Below are 13,175 nucleotides of genomic sequence, written 5' to 3'. Positions count from 1 at the left end.
TCAAAAAAGAAAAAAGGCCATGGTACATAGAATCACGTTTCCGCAATTAATTACGAATTTTCTTACTCATCTTAATCTCTTTTGTTCACCGATCCGCCTTTCGTATTCAAGAAGAAGAGTGCCATTCTTGAGCTTTTAAATTCATTGCCCTATTTTCTTTTCCTCGAATCCTACACCATCAAGTCAATTCCTCAAATTTCAATGCCCCAATCAATAAATTAAATAACGGGACAATTATTACTGATGATATTCTCAAAATTATATATATATATATACACACAACAATACGGTGTTAACAATGCATCTCTAATAGATTAATTTGAAATCATAATACAAATTAAATAACGAGACTATTTTCGTCTAGGATAATATTCTCAAAATTATATATACATCAATATGATCGTAAACAACACATCTCTAATCTATTGATTTTGAAATAATATAATAGTAATTAAATAATAGGACAACTTTCGGCTATGATAATACTCTCAAACTTATATATATATATATACACACACATCAATGCGGTGTTAACAATACATCTTTAATCTGTTAATTTTGAAATGATAATATTTTTTTACAAAGATAACAAAGAATATTGGTAGCTTTATAACATATGCAACAAAATATGTGTTTATCTCTTAAAGCTAGAAGTTTTGGCCTAAAAAAACACAATGAAGTTTTTTGCCAAATTTTTACTTGCACAACATAAACATGTTAGTTATTACTTAGAGATCTTTGGTCAAATAGAGAGATATAGTTGAGCTATAAATTTATGTTTTATATTTAATGATAGTTTTAGTATATTGATACTGTAAATTATGTATATGTATCGTAACATAACATATTTTTTTATGGTAGAGTATATATTTATTCAAATTAATAGCTTAATGTCGATCACCTATGTTGTCAAAATAAATAATACTGGAATTGTTACTTTTTAAATTATGTTTGTTGTGCACGTATAACTTTAATTAGTATATAGTAAAACGACTAATCATAATGAAACAACATAGAAATTTTAAAATTTATGCATAATATAATAACAAATGGTTTGAAGAACTTATATGTTTCATGGGAAGTAAATTACATATTAATCATATTTTAAAAAATATAATATTAATAAAAATGAAATAATAAACATCTGAACACAGTCATAATTTTTTACCAATTAACCAACATTAGTTTGATGGAAAAAAAATAAATGTAGGACTTAATAATAAAAATATAAATGAAGCTTTCATAGCAAAATGCATTAATAAGAATATTAAGTTAAACCACAAAATGCATGGGATAAATTTATATTGTCATTATAACTAATTATCATAATTTTGATTAAAATAATTTTATTCATTTCATTTAATTGTCAATTTGAGAATTATCCAAAACTTAATTCTAAAATCGTAAGTTAATTTATATTTATGATGATCTAATTATATAAAAGAATATATTATTTTTTCATGTTTATAATCTTGCACAACGCGAGTTTCATGGCTAGTCCTTTGATTATTACGAAAGTGGTACGTAATAAATTGGATGGCATGAACTTATGGCCGGGATATAGAACAACAGTTTTGTAATTTCAGATAATTAATTTCTACATTAGATAGAATTGCGTGAAACGTAAAATGAATTTAGTCTTTATTTTAATTTATTTCTATATGAGGAGATGTGAAGATAATAATAATAGCACTTAAAAAAGACACGCAACTGTGAATTAATAATTTAAGAACAAAGATTTTCTTATATATTCTCGTTATGCTTGGAATTTTATTCATTCATTTATTTAATAATACTAGTGAATTTACACGTGCGTTGTATGTAAAACCTTCTTCAATAAGGTTAAAATACATAATACTCGAATGACATAAGATATGCTCGTAAAACGATACAAGAATTAATGTGTCACAAGATGTTCGTGAGTTCAAAATCAAGAAAACTCTTTAAAAAAGAAATATATAAATTATAAGTAAATTAATATTATCTTCTTTTGAATGGATTTGTGACCATTTCTAGTCTCTAATTTGTTCTTACTTTAAGTTATAAATAAATAAAATAAAAAATAGTTAATAATATTTATGAGGTTGGTGATCCAAAAAAAAATTTCCCTTCTTATTATTTCTATCATGAATTTTTTTAATTGCATGAAAATTACAAATTATGAGTTTCATATCACGTTTAGCATGCCATCACTTTTTTATAAATTTTAATGGATTTTTCTAACATGACCCTAACGTTGCAGATATGGCATATAGAATTCTACTAAGTAGGCCCCATAGGTATTTAACTATTAAATTCAAAATAAAAATTATTAAAAGTAACTAATAATGTTCAAAAAATATTTCATGTAATTTAATAAAATAAATAAATAATTTTAATTTTAATGGAAACATAAATATGTATATATATATTGATAATAGTATTTACGTATGCGTAACATAAAAAAAAGTATATACAAAATTAGCATTACTAATGACAAATCACCATACCTAAGTATATGTATTAGTTTTTGCACAATTTTATGAAGTTAGCCTCACTATTGTTTACTCTATTGAAGAATGGTAAAATTTAAGGTAATAATAAAACTATGAAACTACTCAAATTTTAAAATTATTTTCCTTATCCCGCTTCTCCATTAATTCATACGTAATCATCTTCCACTCTACTTCTTCAACACCCGCTCTATCTTTATCTTAACCTAAGTTATTTTTCTTTTCTTTCAATAAAAAAATTATATTTTCAATTGTATCAGAATTTTTAAATTTTTTTTTATAATAGCATAACTATGTAGAATTACAAATGATATATAATGATGAAAATACAGAATTAATGTCTTCAACCATTTTTTTCACTGTGCGCTGGTACATAATTTAGTGTATGAATAATAAAAATTTGATATGTACGATTGAAATAACATAAATGATTTTTATAAAATGAAATTAATAAAATTAAAACTAATTTATTTGAAGGAAATAATTTTAGTTGATATATTTTTCTTACTTGATCTTTCATTACAACAGAATATCCTAAAGAAAAAATACAGAAGTGAATTCAAATTTTCAATAAAAGTTTACAAAATAATTGATAGAAATATGATTTTCATGAATAGTCTTGCAATGACACCAAAATTCAGAACAACCCGACCCAATTGATCAAAAAATTCTGAAAGTTAAAGGCCTTAATAGTCGGGTTTAAGTTTTAAAGAAAGAAAATTGGAAGGAAATTGATCGGACCCAATTTTGTATGTATAAATTTGTTTTAGTAATTCAATATATTGTAATTTATACTTAATAAATAAAATTAGAAAACAAACAATAGACATTAGATCCCACCTTAGGTACAATAGCAAATTTAATTTCAGTTGGAAACTGATAAATTGTATTGATAATCGATATTAGATTTACATTGGAAGCAATTTATCTCTCCCTTTTACACACCCTTGAGGAAGGGAGAGACGAAGATACCTTAGACAAGAGAAAACACAATAAAATAAAAAAAATTAATGATATGGTATCTTTTTTTTTGAAACTCTTCTTCTCTTTCTTTCTTTTTTCCCCCCAAATGCTTACTTTTGTATCCATAGAATCCCATAAAAAAATTGATTGGGACTTTGAAACAAATATCAACGGCATAATGTCTTAAATATTTTTTTAAATAAACTAGATTAAATTTTGAAAAGTTCATTAAAAAATTGTTTGAATTTCTTCGGTATTTTTGGAAGGAATTAATCACAGGATATATGTTAGTAACTCATCAGAAATATCAATCTATAAAATAATTTAAAAAAATTCTTAATATAAATTTTGAAAATCCATCGATACAAATGTAAATAGAAAAGGGGAGAAAGAAACCGTAAACGTTGAATGGAGAAGTTATTTCATATTTGATATGTTCATCATAATGAATAATTATGGGAAAGAACATGCTAGGTAGTTTTTATGGTAAAAAAGTATGAAAACGGGATTTAAAATCGAAATGTCACGAGAAAGAATACGTATAAGCTGATTTTTAAAACCTGAAAAGAAATAAAAGAATTATGGCAGAAGAAAGAGAATGCGGGAAATTTTTTTCCAAAGATTAGCAAAGTCAAAGAATAAGAATAATTAAAAGGAGAAGTAATTAAAAAGCGAAAGTGAAAATAAAGAAAAATAATAAATCTAAATAAGAAAGAGGAGAAATGAACTAGGAGCATTACATGGAAAAGTTATTTCATGTTTGATGCACTCGTCAGAGTGAATAATTATGAGAAAAAAATGTCAGGTAGTTTTTTTTGTAAATAAGTATGAAAAGATGTCTTGAAATCAAAAGGTCATGAAAAAGAATATGTATAAGTTAGTTTTTCTATGAAAACGAATGAAAGGATGCCATGCTATTGAAAAGATGTGATATTTGGTAATATTCGTATTATTTGAGTAAATGGTAAGATAATAATTATTATTATTTTACCTGCAAAAGGAAAAAAAAAGTGGGAGAAACATTTTGGGAAGGGTTGTACTTAAAAAAAGATGTACAAAGTTTAACTGGACTAAGGCAATATATGATTGAACATGTAAAGCAACGAATGTCGAGAATGAGATATGAACAAATAGTCAAAAGTGTGTGAGAAAAAGTCATACTAACAAAAATTACCAAAAGTAGGTGAATAAAAGATATGAAAAGAAAAGTAGAAATTGGATAAGAGTTTTTTTTTACCAAAAAATTTAGGAAATATAATGTTTTGAAAATAATCACGTGATTCATAAGGATGAGATAAAAAAAATGTATGAATATGTTGGGACAACATAAGTGGAAAACAAACATATGGTGTAACGAAATTTTGAAACTATAAATCATTATGAAATAATAATAGAACAAACATACCTGTGATGAATGGCTAATTCATTTGAGAGATATGTAACGCAATACAACGTCGAAAATGAGCAATTAATAGAAAGAATCAGTATATATGCATATATATATATATATATATATATATTGAAAAAGTGTGATAAAAAGTCACGAACCGAATAGTTGCAAGAAAAAGTCACGAGAATATAAGGGGCACTTTTGAAATATTGAAAATTGGAAAAACTTATCATACTTTTATATAAAGTAAAGATTTTGCCACAAATTTTAATAATTATTCAAAGGGAATTTTAGTAATATTTTTTCCGCAGATTTTAATAATATTTGAAAGGGATTAATGGATGATCCTGGCTTATTATCTTTTCGATTTTTTCGTTCTTTTTTTCAGAAATTGAGATTACATATTTCTGGGAGTCTAATTTTGTAGTTCCCCAACAAAATTGTCATGAGGAGAAATATTGGACTCCAAAAGCTATCAATGCATTGGAACTTCTTTTTATTACTAATGACAATGCGTTAGAGTTCAATCCACATCAGCTATTTCTAAAATAAAATGAAAGAGCAAAAGATAAAAATGAGAAATATTGGCATACTGACGTTATCGAGAAATTACTAGGCCACAAAGAGCTCGAGAAATGGCTATACTGGAGGCAAGATATTTATAGTTTTTATTATCTAGGAGATAACCCATGGGTTTCACGAGAAATTTAGTAGAATTTGAAGCCGAATTTTAGTTTTCAAAATCTATAAATTAATAAGATAGATTTAATTTTTAAAAATAATCTATTTAAAATACACTCAAATTAATTTTGTGAATATATACATAACCCGGATTTTTCACAAATAAATGTTATTTGATGAGTGCGGAGGGACAACCCGGACTACGCCTTTATTGTCTGTTGGGGTTCAGTTTGGAAACATCTGGGGAGAAAATTGGAAATAATGCAAGTATTGGGGTTTTATTATAAAATTAAGCTTCATTGTCGGTCCCGTTAGCTTCACGGAGAAGTTTTTTTTTTTTTTTTTTTTTGGCTGAATGCTTCTCCGAGAAGTTATGAAAACAAAAGCTTATTTAGTCGTTTGGCTGGGTCCTCTGCTCTGCAATGTGTGATCGGAAAAAGCGACGGACGGACGGAGATGGAGGAAGAACAACAACTCCGGTCGGGGAAGTACACTTGGGTGATCGACAGCTTCTCCGAGAAGAAGAACAAGCCCAAGTTCTTCTCTGATGCGTTTACTGTTGGAGGCTGCAAATGGTACTTTGATCCCAACTCTGCTCTGATTCTCCAACTTTTGTTCTCTCTTTGTTAAGCAAAGGACGCTGCAATCCACTTTCGGAATAAATGATCAAGCCGTGAGTGCGTGACAACCATTTTAGCAGATGCAAATGTTCAAAAATCCATTACCAACTGCAGCAACGTTGGACTGTAGAGGAACTCTTTTGGACCAATGAAGGTGACGGGTTCATGCATTTGCAGCAACTGCAGCAACGTCGGACTGTAGGGGAACTTCCTGGACACGAATAGATCTATCTATAGATATAGATAGATGATGGATTTCTTTGTTTATTGGAGCAGGCGAATAGTTATTTATCCCAAGGGTAACGGCGTGGGCATCCCAGATCATTTGTCAATGTTCTTAGAGGTTGCTGATGCTGCAACATTGCCTGATGGATGGTGCAGAGATGCCAAGTTCGCATTCACTTTAGTTGATCAGGACAGCAAAGTCGGCTCAACAACAAAGAGTGCGCTTTCGATATTCCCTTTGCAGTCTCATTCTCGATTCTCATTTTCAACTAGAGATTTAGAGGCAGCTGTTGCCCTTTAACTTTCTGCTTACTTTTTCGAAGTTATTGCTACATTCTAAAATTTTGAACTTACAGTTGATGGCTAGGAATTGTGAATGACTTGTGGGTCATGACAGTCTTTCAGAATGAGATTTCCAAACTGTTTTCGATGTGATACTGGAACCCAATGATGTTTCTCAAACATTACTGCTGATTACTAGGAATGTGTTCATTGATCCATTTAAAAAGCCGCTCAGGATCTAATGCCAGTTGTTTTGCTCGAATCTAATGCCCCTTGAGAAATTACAGGTTGGCGAAACAAATTCACCGCAGAATCTAGCCGTTGGGGGTTCATGCAATTCATGCGTCTGACCAAGCTTCATGATAACACTAAAGGTTATGTGGTTCATGACGCCGTGGTTGTTGAAGTTGAGATAACTCTCCACGAGGTTGTTCCGTTGGTCGAGTTAGCCACACAAGTGAACACCCTTGGCACTTATTTCAGCCGTTTTTCTGATTATTTTACTACTACTGGGACCCCTCATTTGGAAGAAGGATCAGCTTCGAATAGGCAGACCATTGATTTGGCTTCTGATGCTCCGAGCTCAGATGATATAGAGAAGGCCAAACGCTCCTTGAAGGAATGCCTGTCCGATCTCTTTAAGTTGAACATGAAAGATAGGCTTTCTTCAGCCCTGTCGATCTTAAGCCATGCCCGAGCTGGGTTATCTACTGATCAGAAGAGATCGATCAAGAAATTTAAGGCCAACTTTGACGATTTTGTGTGCGACTTCTTAAACTTTGAACAAGACAATTCCGATTTTGAGCTGCAGAAAATCACAAGGGACCATATATATTCTGCAATGAAGAGGAATCACGAGACTCACCTGTCACACCAGCAATTGTTCGATAGCATAACCATGGAAAAGGAAGAGCTCAACAAGAGACTGAAGGAACTGAGCTTCAGAGAGACAAAGCTGGTGGATGACTGGGAAACTCTGATGAACGAATCGGAGGAAGTGAAATCGAGATATGCTATTCAGGAGAGGATGCTGGCACAGGCAGAGGAGAAGAAGAAAATAGCTGAAGAAAGGATGTCTCGATCGACCAGTGCTTGGTCCAGTCTGAAGGAACAATTCCTATAAACTTTCAGCTTGCCAAGTGAAAGTGGCTGAGAAGCTGCAAGAACATTAACTGCTTTGTGTTGCACCGGAGGATATGACTGATATTCGAAATGCTGTCTTTAGAAATAATGTTCCTCTCCATGTTGCGAAGCACTTGGCCCTGCCCTAACTATATTCTTTATCCACGAGTGTTGGCCATATATATATATATATATATATATATTCATTTATCTCCAATTGATTTTGTTGAAGAGAAGTGTCAAGAGGATGCGCGTCCCTTGTGTTTTGAGGTCACCGAGAGAACTGCTCGTGGATTTGCAGGTCAGTGGGCATGGGAAAGACTGATTGATGCCTAGTACTATTATGTTTGATCGACGGTCGATGCAATGAGTTCTACGAACTTCAACAGGACCAAAAGGACAGACTAGGCAAATGAAGTGATTTTTATACTTTTTTTTCTGAGCACCGCTGCCTTCAGTTTTATACCATACTGATATTCGATATGCAGTGACTGTTGATTGCACTCGAAATATCTGATGAAAGTATACTTGGTGTTTAGGTTAAGATTTCAGCTGGTGTCTTCAACAACACAGGCCTTGCAATAGAACTTGTAAATTTCGGGAATAATTGTACGAGCTCTTATTTCGACAGTCAAAGCCAGCAAAGATGCATTTCTGAATTCATGTTTCTCGTATAGAATAGTTTGGCTTGCGGAAGAAAAAGGCCGAAATTTTTTTACCGCGAAACGTTGCATTTGATATACTTTACACTCTTGAGTTTTACATAAAGCAAAATTCTTTTACATAAAGCTCAAAACTTTTACTTAACATGCAAGGGGAAGTTGTTTGATGAGTGCAAAGTGAAGTCTAATACAAAACCTTCAGGGTGGATATCGTGTGGTAAAAAAAGTGTAGGGCTTAATTTGGACCAGATGTGAAATAATTAATCGGGTGCAAATGGAGACATGTAAAAATTAGGGCGCGAATTGGACATATGAAATATTGGAAAATTTTTTGACGCTCTGTGAAAATTTGCATATATTTTTAACAATGTTTTTATGAAAAAACTGCTATTAGCCCCCTCTAACTCGGGTGACTTACATTCCTACTTGCCACCCAAAACTTTGGGTCCATCCATGGTAATAGCTGTTCATCGCCGACCACCTTGAGCTCTGTGAGGTTATCGCGAAGGTCTACTGCCTACAATGACCTTTACCAATGGATCTCAGCAATGGTTAGTGATTGAGTCGCGTGACCACTCTTTATGTGTTTGAGGGGTCAAAGTCTTAGCAATGTTGGCAAAATAAGAAAAAGTTGGCAGAGTGCTAGCGAAAATTGTAGAATTCAATAAACTTTTATTTGTATCCATCAAATCATTGTTGATGGGCTCGGCCGTGCGGCCATTAGCAAGGTCTAGCAAGACACGTGACAACTCCAATTAATCAAGACTCATGCGCCTAGTCTTGTTACGAAGGCAACATTTACTCCTTGTAATATTCACTTTCCCAATTTATCTGGGAATATCGCAAAAATTATATCTCCAAGATATATCGGATATCTTGGATTCTATCACCTCAAGCCCCTCCTATACATCACACTGAATTTAGAGAGGCATCAAGCAAGATCGTGGGATGCGAATGCCCATCAAGACCTGAGGTACGAATCAGACTCCATAACTATATATTTCTTTTGGTCATCCATAACTATAGATTCTTATACGGCCTCAAGGGTCTGTCTTTTAAGATTAAGACGAGGAGTCTGAATGATGAGAAGGGAACCCGACAGACACTTTGGCGCTCTTTCATCATCAGGGTACTGATACTCGTTACTCGTTAATCCTCTGCATATACTCTTTGAAGGGTGTGATCAGATAAGGCAGCTGACAGAAGATGGAAGAAAAAGAGCTTCGGTCGGGAAAGTACACTTGGAGGATCGAGAGCTTCAACAAGAGGAGTGAGCTCAAGTTCTACTATGAAACCTTTACTGTTGGAGGCTGTAAATGGTATGGTATTCCCAACTCTGCTCTGATTCCTCCAACTTTTTGTTCTTTCTTTGTTGAGCAATGGGTGCCACGGAATCCAGTTTCCGTGTAAAATGAAGTCGTGACTCGTGGGTGTGTGATAACCATTTTGTCTATTGTCTGCAAAAAATCATTCTTGTCATTAGAAGAAACAATTGTTATTCACAGTCCATGCATTTGCAGCAACTGCAGCAGCGTCGGACTGTAGGGGAGCTTCCTGGACACGAATTGATCTATCTATAGATATAGATAGATGATGGATTTCTTTGTTTATTGGAGCAGGCGAGTAGTTATTTATCCCACGGGTAACGGCCGGGGCAGCCCCGATCATTTGTCAATGCACTTAGAGGTTGCTGATGCTGCAACATTGCCTGATGGATGGTACAGAGATGCCAAGTGTGTACTCACTTTAGTAGATCAGCACACGGAATCGGCTCAATAATATACGGTGTGTGTTTGAATCTTTGATATAATCCCTTCTGCTGTTTCATGATCGAACATTAAAGTGGACAGGTAAGTTACTTGTTCGAGAAGAGTTATCCGGAGAGATAATTCTGATCTTCACTTGAAAAAATCGGAACGTCAGTAGTCCAATGAAGTTGTCAAACGTGATTTTACTTGTTAAGGAGTTCATTTGGAGACATGCTTTAATAACGAAGACAATCCCAAGAAAGTTGTCAACTTTCTTGAAATGCAAGGCAAAAGATCAGTTTGTCATTTCAATTGCCTTAGTTATTTTCAGTGAGTCTAACAGCCTTTGCAAAAAATTACAGAGGGACGTTGTAAGTACAGGGCAGGAACGACCAGTTTTGGTTATGCAAATTTCAAGCATCTGACTGAGCTTCACGATCACAATAAAGGTTATGTGGTTAATGACACTATGGTTGTTGAAGTTGAGATAACTCTCCACGAGGTTGTTGGTTGTTCTGCTGGTGGAGTTAGTGACCCAAGTAAGCTGGCTTGACTCTTATTTCAGCGGTCTCTCTGAGTACGTTAATGCTGCTGGGACCCTTCATTTGGGTGAAGGATCCGAACCAGATACGCAGCGCAGTGAATTGGCTTCTGACACTCGGAGTCCAAGCGTGAATGATATAGAGAAGGCCAAGCACTCCTTGAAGGAATGCCTGTCAGATCTCTTCAAGTTGAACATGACAGATAGGCTTGCTTCAGCCCTGTCCATCTTAAGCCATGCCCAAGCTGGGTTATCTCCTGATCAGCAGAGATCAATCGAGACATTTAAGGCCAACTTCGGCGAGTTTGTCTGCGAGTTCTTATCCTTTGACCAAGAAAATTCCGATTTTGAGCTGCAGAAGATCTTGACCGATCAGATACGTTCGTCGATGAAGAAGAATCACGAGACTTACCTTGCATACAAGCGGTCTTTTGACAGCCTTGCCAAGGAAGAGGAAGAGCACAGCAAGAGACTTAAGGAAGTGAGCTCCAAAAAGATGAAGCTGATGTCTGATTGGGAAACTCTGATGAATGAGTCAGAGGTTATGAAATCGAAATATGCGGTTCAGAAGAAGAAGCTAGCGGAGGCTGAGGAGAAGAGGAAAATAGCCGAAAAAAGGACGTTTCGATCGATCAGTGCTTGGTCCAGTCTGAAAGAACAATTCCTTTAGAATTTCAGCTTGCCAAGTAAAAGCCTTTTAATATTTAGTCAGCTTTGGAGACATTATTCAGTTAGTTCACAGTTTTTATTTATTATGTTTCCTTCCATATGTCGTGAAGCACTGCAGCAGACAGCTCTAATGTTCCCTTCTGGGCCATGCCCAACTATATTTCGTATCAACTGAGTGTTGTCCATATATTTCCATTTATCTCCGATTGATTTTGTTGATTAGAAGTGCCACGAGAGGATTGAGGCAAAATCACATCTGAGGAACATTGTTAAATTCATGGTAATCAGATATCTAATCGGTGAAGATTGCCTCAGAACCCGATTTAGAGTTTATCATACATCGTGTAGCATCTCTACCAGATACAGTAATTTTGGCGGATCAACACCCTGACGTCAATAGCAATGATATTCGGGGGGGTCACTATGCCCTCTTCATAATTGGATAATGGATTTATTGGGCTTTGCACGGTATTTCACGCAAAAAATAAAATTATAGAAAAAGGAACAAAAAAAAAGGTGAATCATTCTTCCTCTCCTTTTCCATATTAATCTTGAATGATTCTCTTATTCTCAATTTTATTTCACCAGTTATTATTTGATAGCATAACCAAGGGAAAGGAAGAGCTCAACACGAGACTGAAGGAACTGAGTTTCAGAGAGACAAAGCTGGTGTATGACTGGGAACGGAAATTTTGATGAACGAATCGGAGGGAGTGAAATCAAGATATGATATTCAGGAGAAGAAGCTGGTCTAGGCAAAGCTTTTTGTGTTTGGTAGATGGCTGTTGCGAAGAATATTATAAACTTCTTCTTCTGGAACCACCGGATTTTGCGAGTTGAGCTAAATGTGAATATCTTATTGTTCAAAACATTTTGTATGTGATTCCATTCTGCTACCAGCTTCTGTCTCCAGAAATGACATCCTTCATCTCTGTTTTCTTTGGCTGCTTCTCGTCTTCATATTATTGTCGATTTGTTCCGCAAGTAAATCCAATAATACTAGATATGATCTCTAGTTCTTCTCATCTCCATAGAAAGCAAAGCATTTTTGGAAGGACCCCCGGCATCTACTAGTTGCTCCACAGCACAGTCCATCCGAACCCCTAGTTGAGTTAGGTTGGAAGAATCTGGCAGAACATTTTGAGGTGCCAATGAAAGTGCTTTCCTGAAACACAGGCGATAGACCAGTACGTAATTTGGGCGCGACACAACAATTAGAAAGAAGTCATGCTTTCCTATATAGTCCATCTCCTTTGAAGTACTCACCAACAGGATATCCTGGTTTCCAGGATGTCTCAACCATTCACTTGCCAAGTTTCCTCATGACGACTTAATCCTACGCGAAAATTTGATGGACCCCACCCACAGTCTCGATATCTCATAAGGCGACTCCCCTCCAATGGGAAAATCAGGACGTACAAGGTGAAAGACTCTTGAAGTGTGGTGTGGGTGTGGGATGTCCCACAAGACACCGCCAGAGCACGGGAAACTCCCTTGGTTACAATGAGTACTCGTGTTTGATCGGCGGCTGTTGCAATGAGTACTAAGAACTTCAACAGGACCAAAAGGACAGCTCAGGCAAATCAAGTGATTCTTATACCTTTTCTCGTGTGCCGCTGCCTTCAGTTTTACATCATACTAGGATAATGATTTTCGATATGCTGTAACTGTTGATCGGACTGAAAATATCCGATCAAAATATGCATGATGTTCTCGGTTAAGATTTCAGCTGGTGTCTCCAGCATCATAGGGCTTGCGATTGAACTCATTGTAAATTTCG

At 34.5% G+C, this 13,175-nt stretch overlaps 2 protein-coding genes across 5 annotated transcripts; both read left to right on the top strand.

Annotated features, from left to right (window-relative positions):
• The first annotated feature begins 5,920 nt into the window (after window positions 1–5,920).
• Window positions 5,921–8,434, top strand: LOC116189344 (protein RESTRICTED TEV MOVEMENT 3-like). 2 transcript variants are annotated; one of them, XM_031518969.1, is made up of 3 exons: window positions 5,921–6,101; window positions 6,423–6,589; window positions 6,941–8,434. In XM_031518969.1, exons 1-3 carry the CDS (start codon window positions 5,983–5,985, stop codon window positions 7,774–7,776), a joined length of 1,122 nt encoding a protein of 373 aa, XP_031374829.1. In that variant the 5' UTR covers window positions 5,921–5,982; the 3' UTR covers window positions 7,777–8,434. The 2 variants fall into 2 exon arrangements, with proteins under 2 accessions (XP_031374829.1, XP_031374831.1); XM_031518971.1 differs by having other exon boundaries at window positions 5,960–6,101; window positions 6,324–6,589.
• Window positions 8,435–9,285: 851 nt separating this feature from the next.
• LOC116187529 lies at window positions 9,286–11,582 on the top strand. 3 transcript variants are annotated; one of them, XR_004152084.1, is made up of 4 exons: window positions 9,286–9,410; window positions 9,614–9,756; window positions 9,958–10,222; window positions 10,548–11,582. XR_004152084.1 is itself a non-coding variant. In XM_031516271.1 (2 exons), exon 2 carries the CDS (start codon window positions 10,923–10,925, stop codon window positions 11,394–11,396), a length of 474 nt encoding a protein of 157 aa, XP_031372131.1. In that variant the 5' UTR covers window positions 9,423–9,756; window positions 9,958–10,922; the 3' UTR covers window positions 11,397–11,582. The 3 variants fall into 3 exon arrangements, 1 of the variants encoding a protein (XP_031372131.1); XR_004152083.1 differs by having other exon boundaries at window positions 9,958–11,582; XM_031516271.1 differs by lacking the exon at window positions 9,286–9,410 and having other exon boundaries at window positions 9,423–9,756; window positions 9,958–11,582.
• Window positions 11,583–13,175: the final 1,593 nt, after the last annotated feature.

Source organism: Punica granatum, chromosome 8 (genome assembly GCF_007655135.1).
Source record: "Punica granatum isolate Tunisia-2019 chromosome 8, ASM765513v2, whole genome shotgun sequence".
In the NCBI taxonomy this organism is placed as follows: domain Eukaryota; kingdom Viridiplantae; phylum Streptophyta; class Magnoliopsida; order Myrtales; family Lythraceae; genus Punica; species Punica granatum.
The sequence above is the reverse complement of the archived record's forward strand: the minus strand, read 5'-3'. Positions and strand labels throughout refer to the sequence as shown.

Bases quoted from the DNA above. Each gene is read 5' to 3' on its own strand.
- LOC116189344 (XM_031518969.1), top strand. From the start codon at position 5,983: ATGGAGGAAGAACAACAACTCCGGTCGGGGAAGTACACTTGGGTGATC. The intron at 6,102-6,422 runs GTACTTTGATCC...TTATTGGAGCAG, and splicing joins ACTGTTGGAGGCTGCAAATG to GCGAATAGTTATTTATCCCA. The intron at 6,590-6,940 runs GTGCGCTTTCGA...GAGAAATTACAG, and splicing joins AGTCGGCTCAACAACAAAGA to GTTGGCGAAACAAATTCACC.
- LOC116187529 (XM_031516271.1), top strand. From the start codon at position 10,923: ATGACAGATAGGCTTGCTTCAGCCCTGTCCATCTTAAGCCATGCCCAA.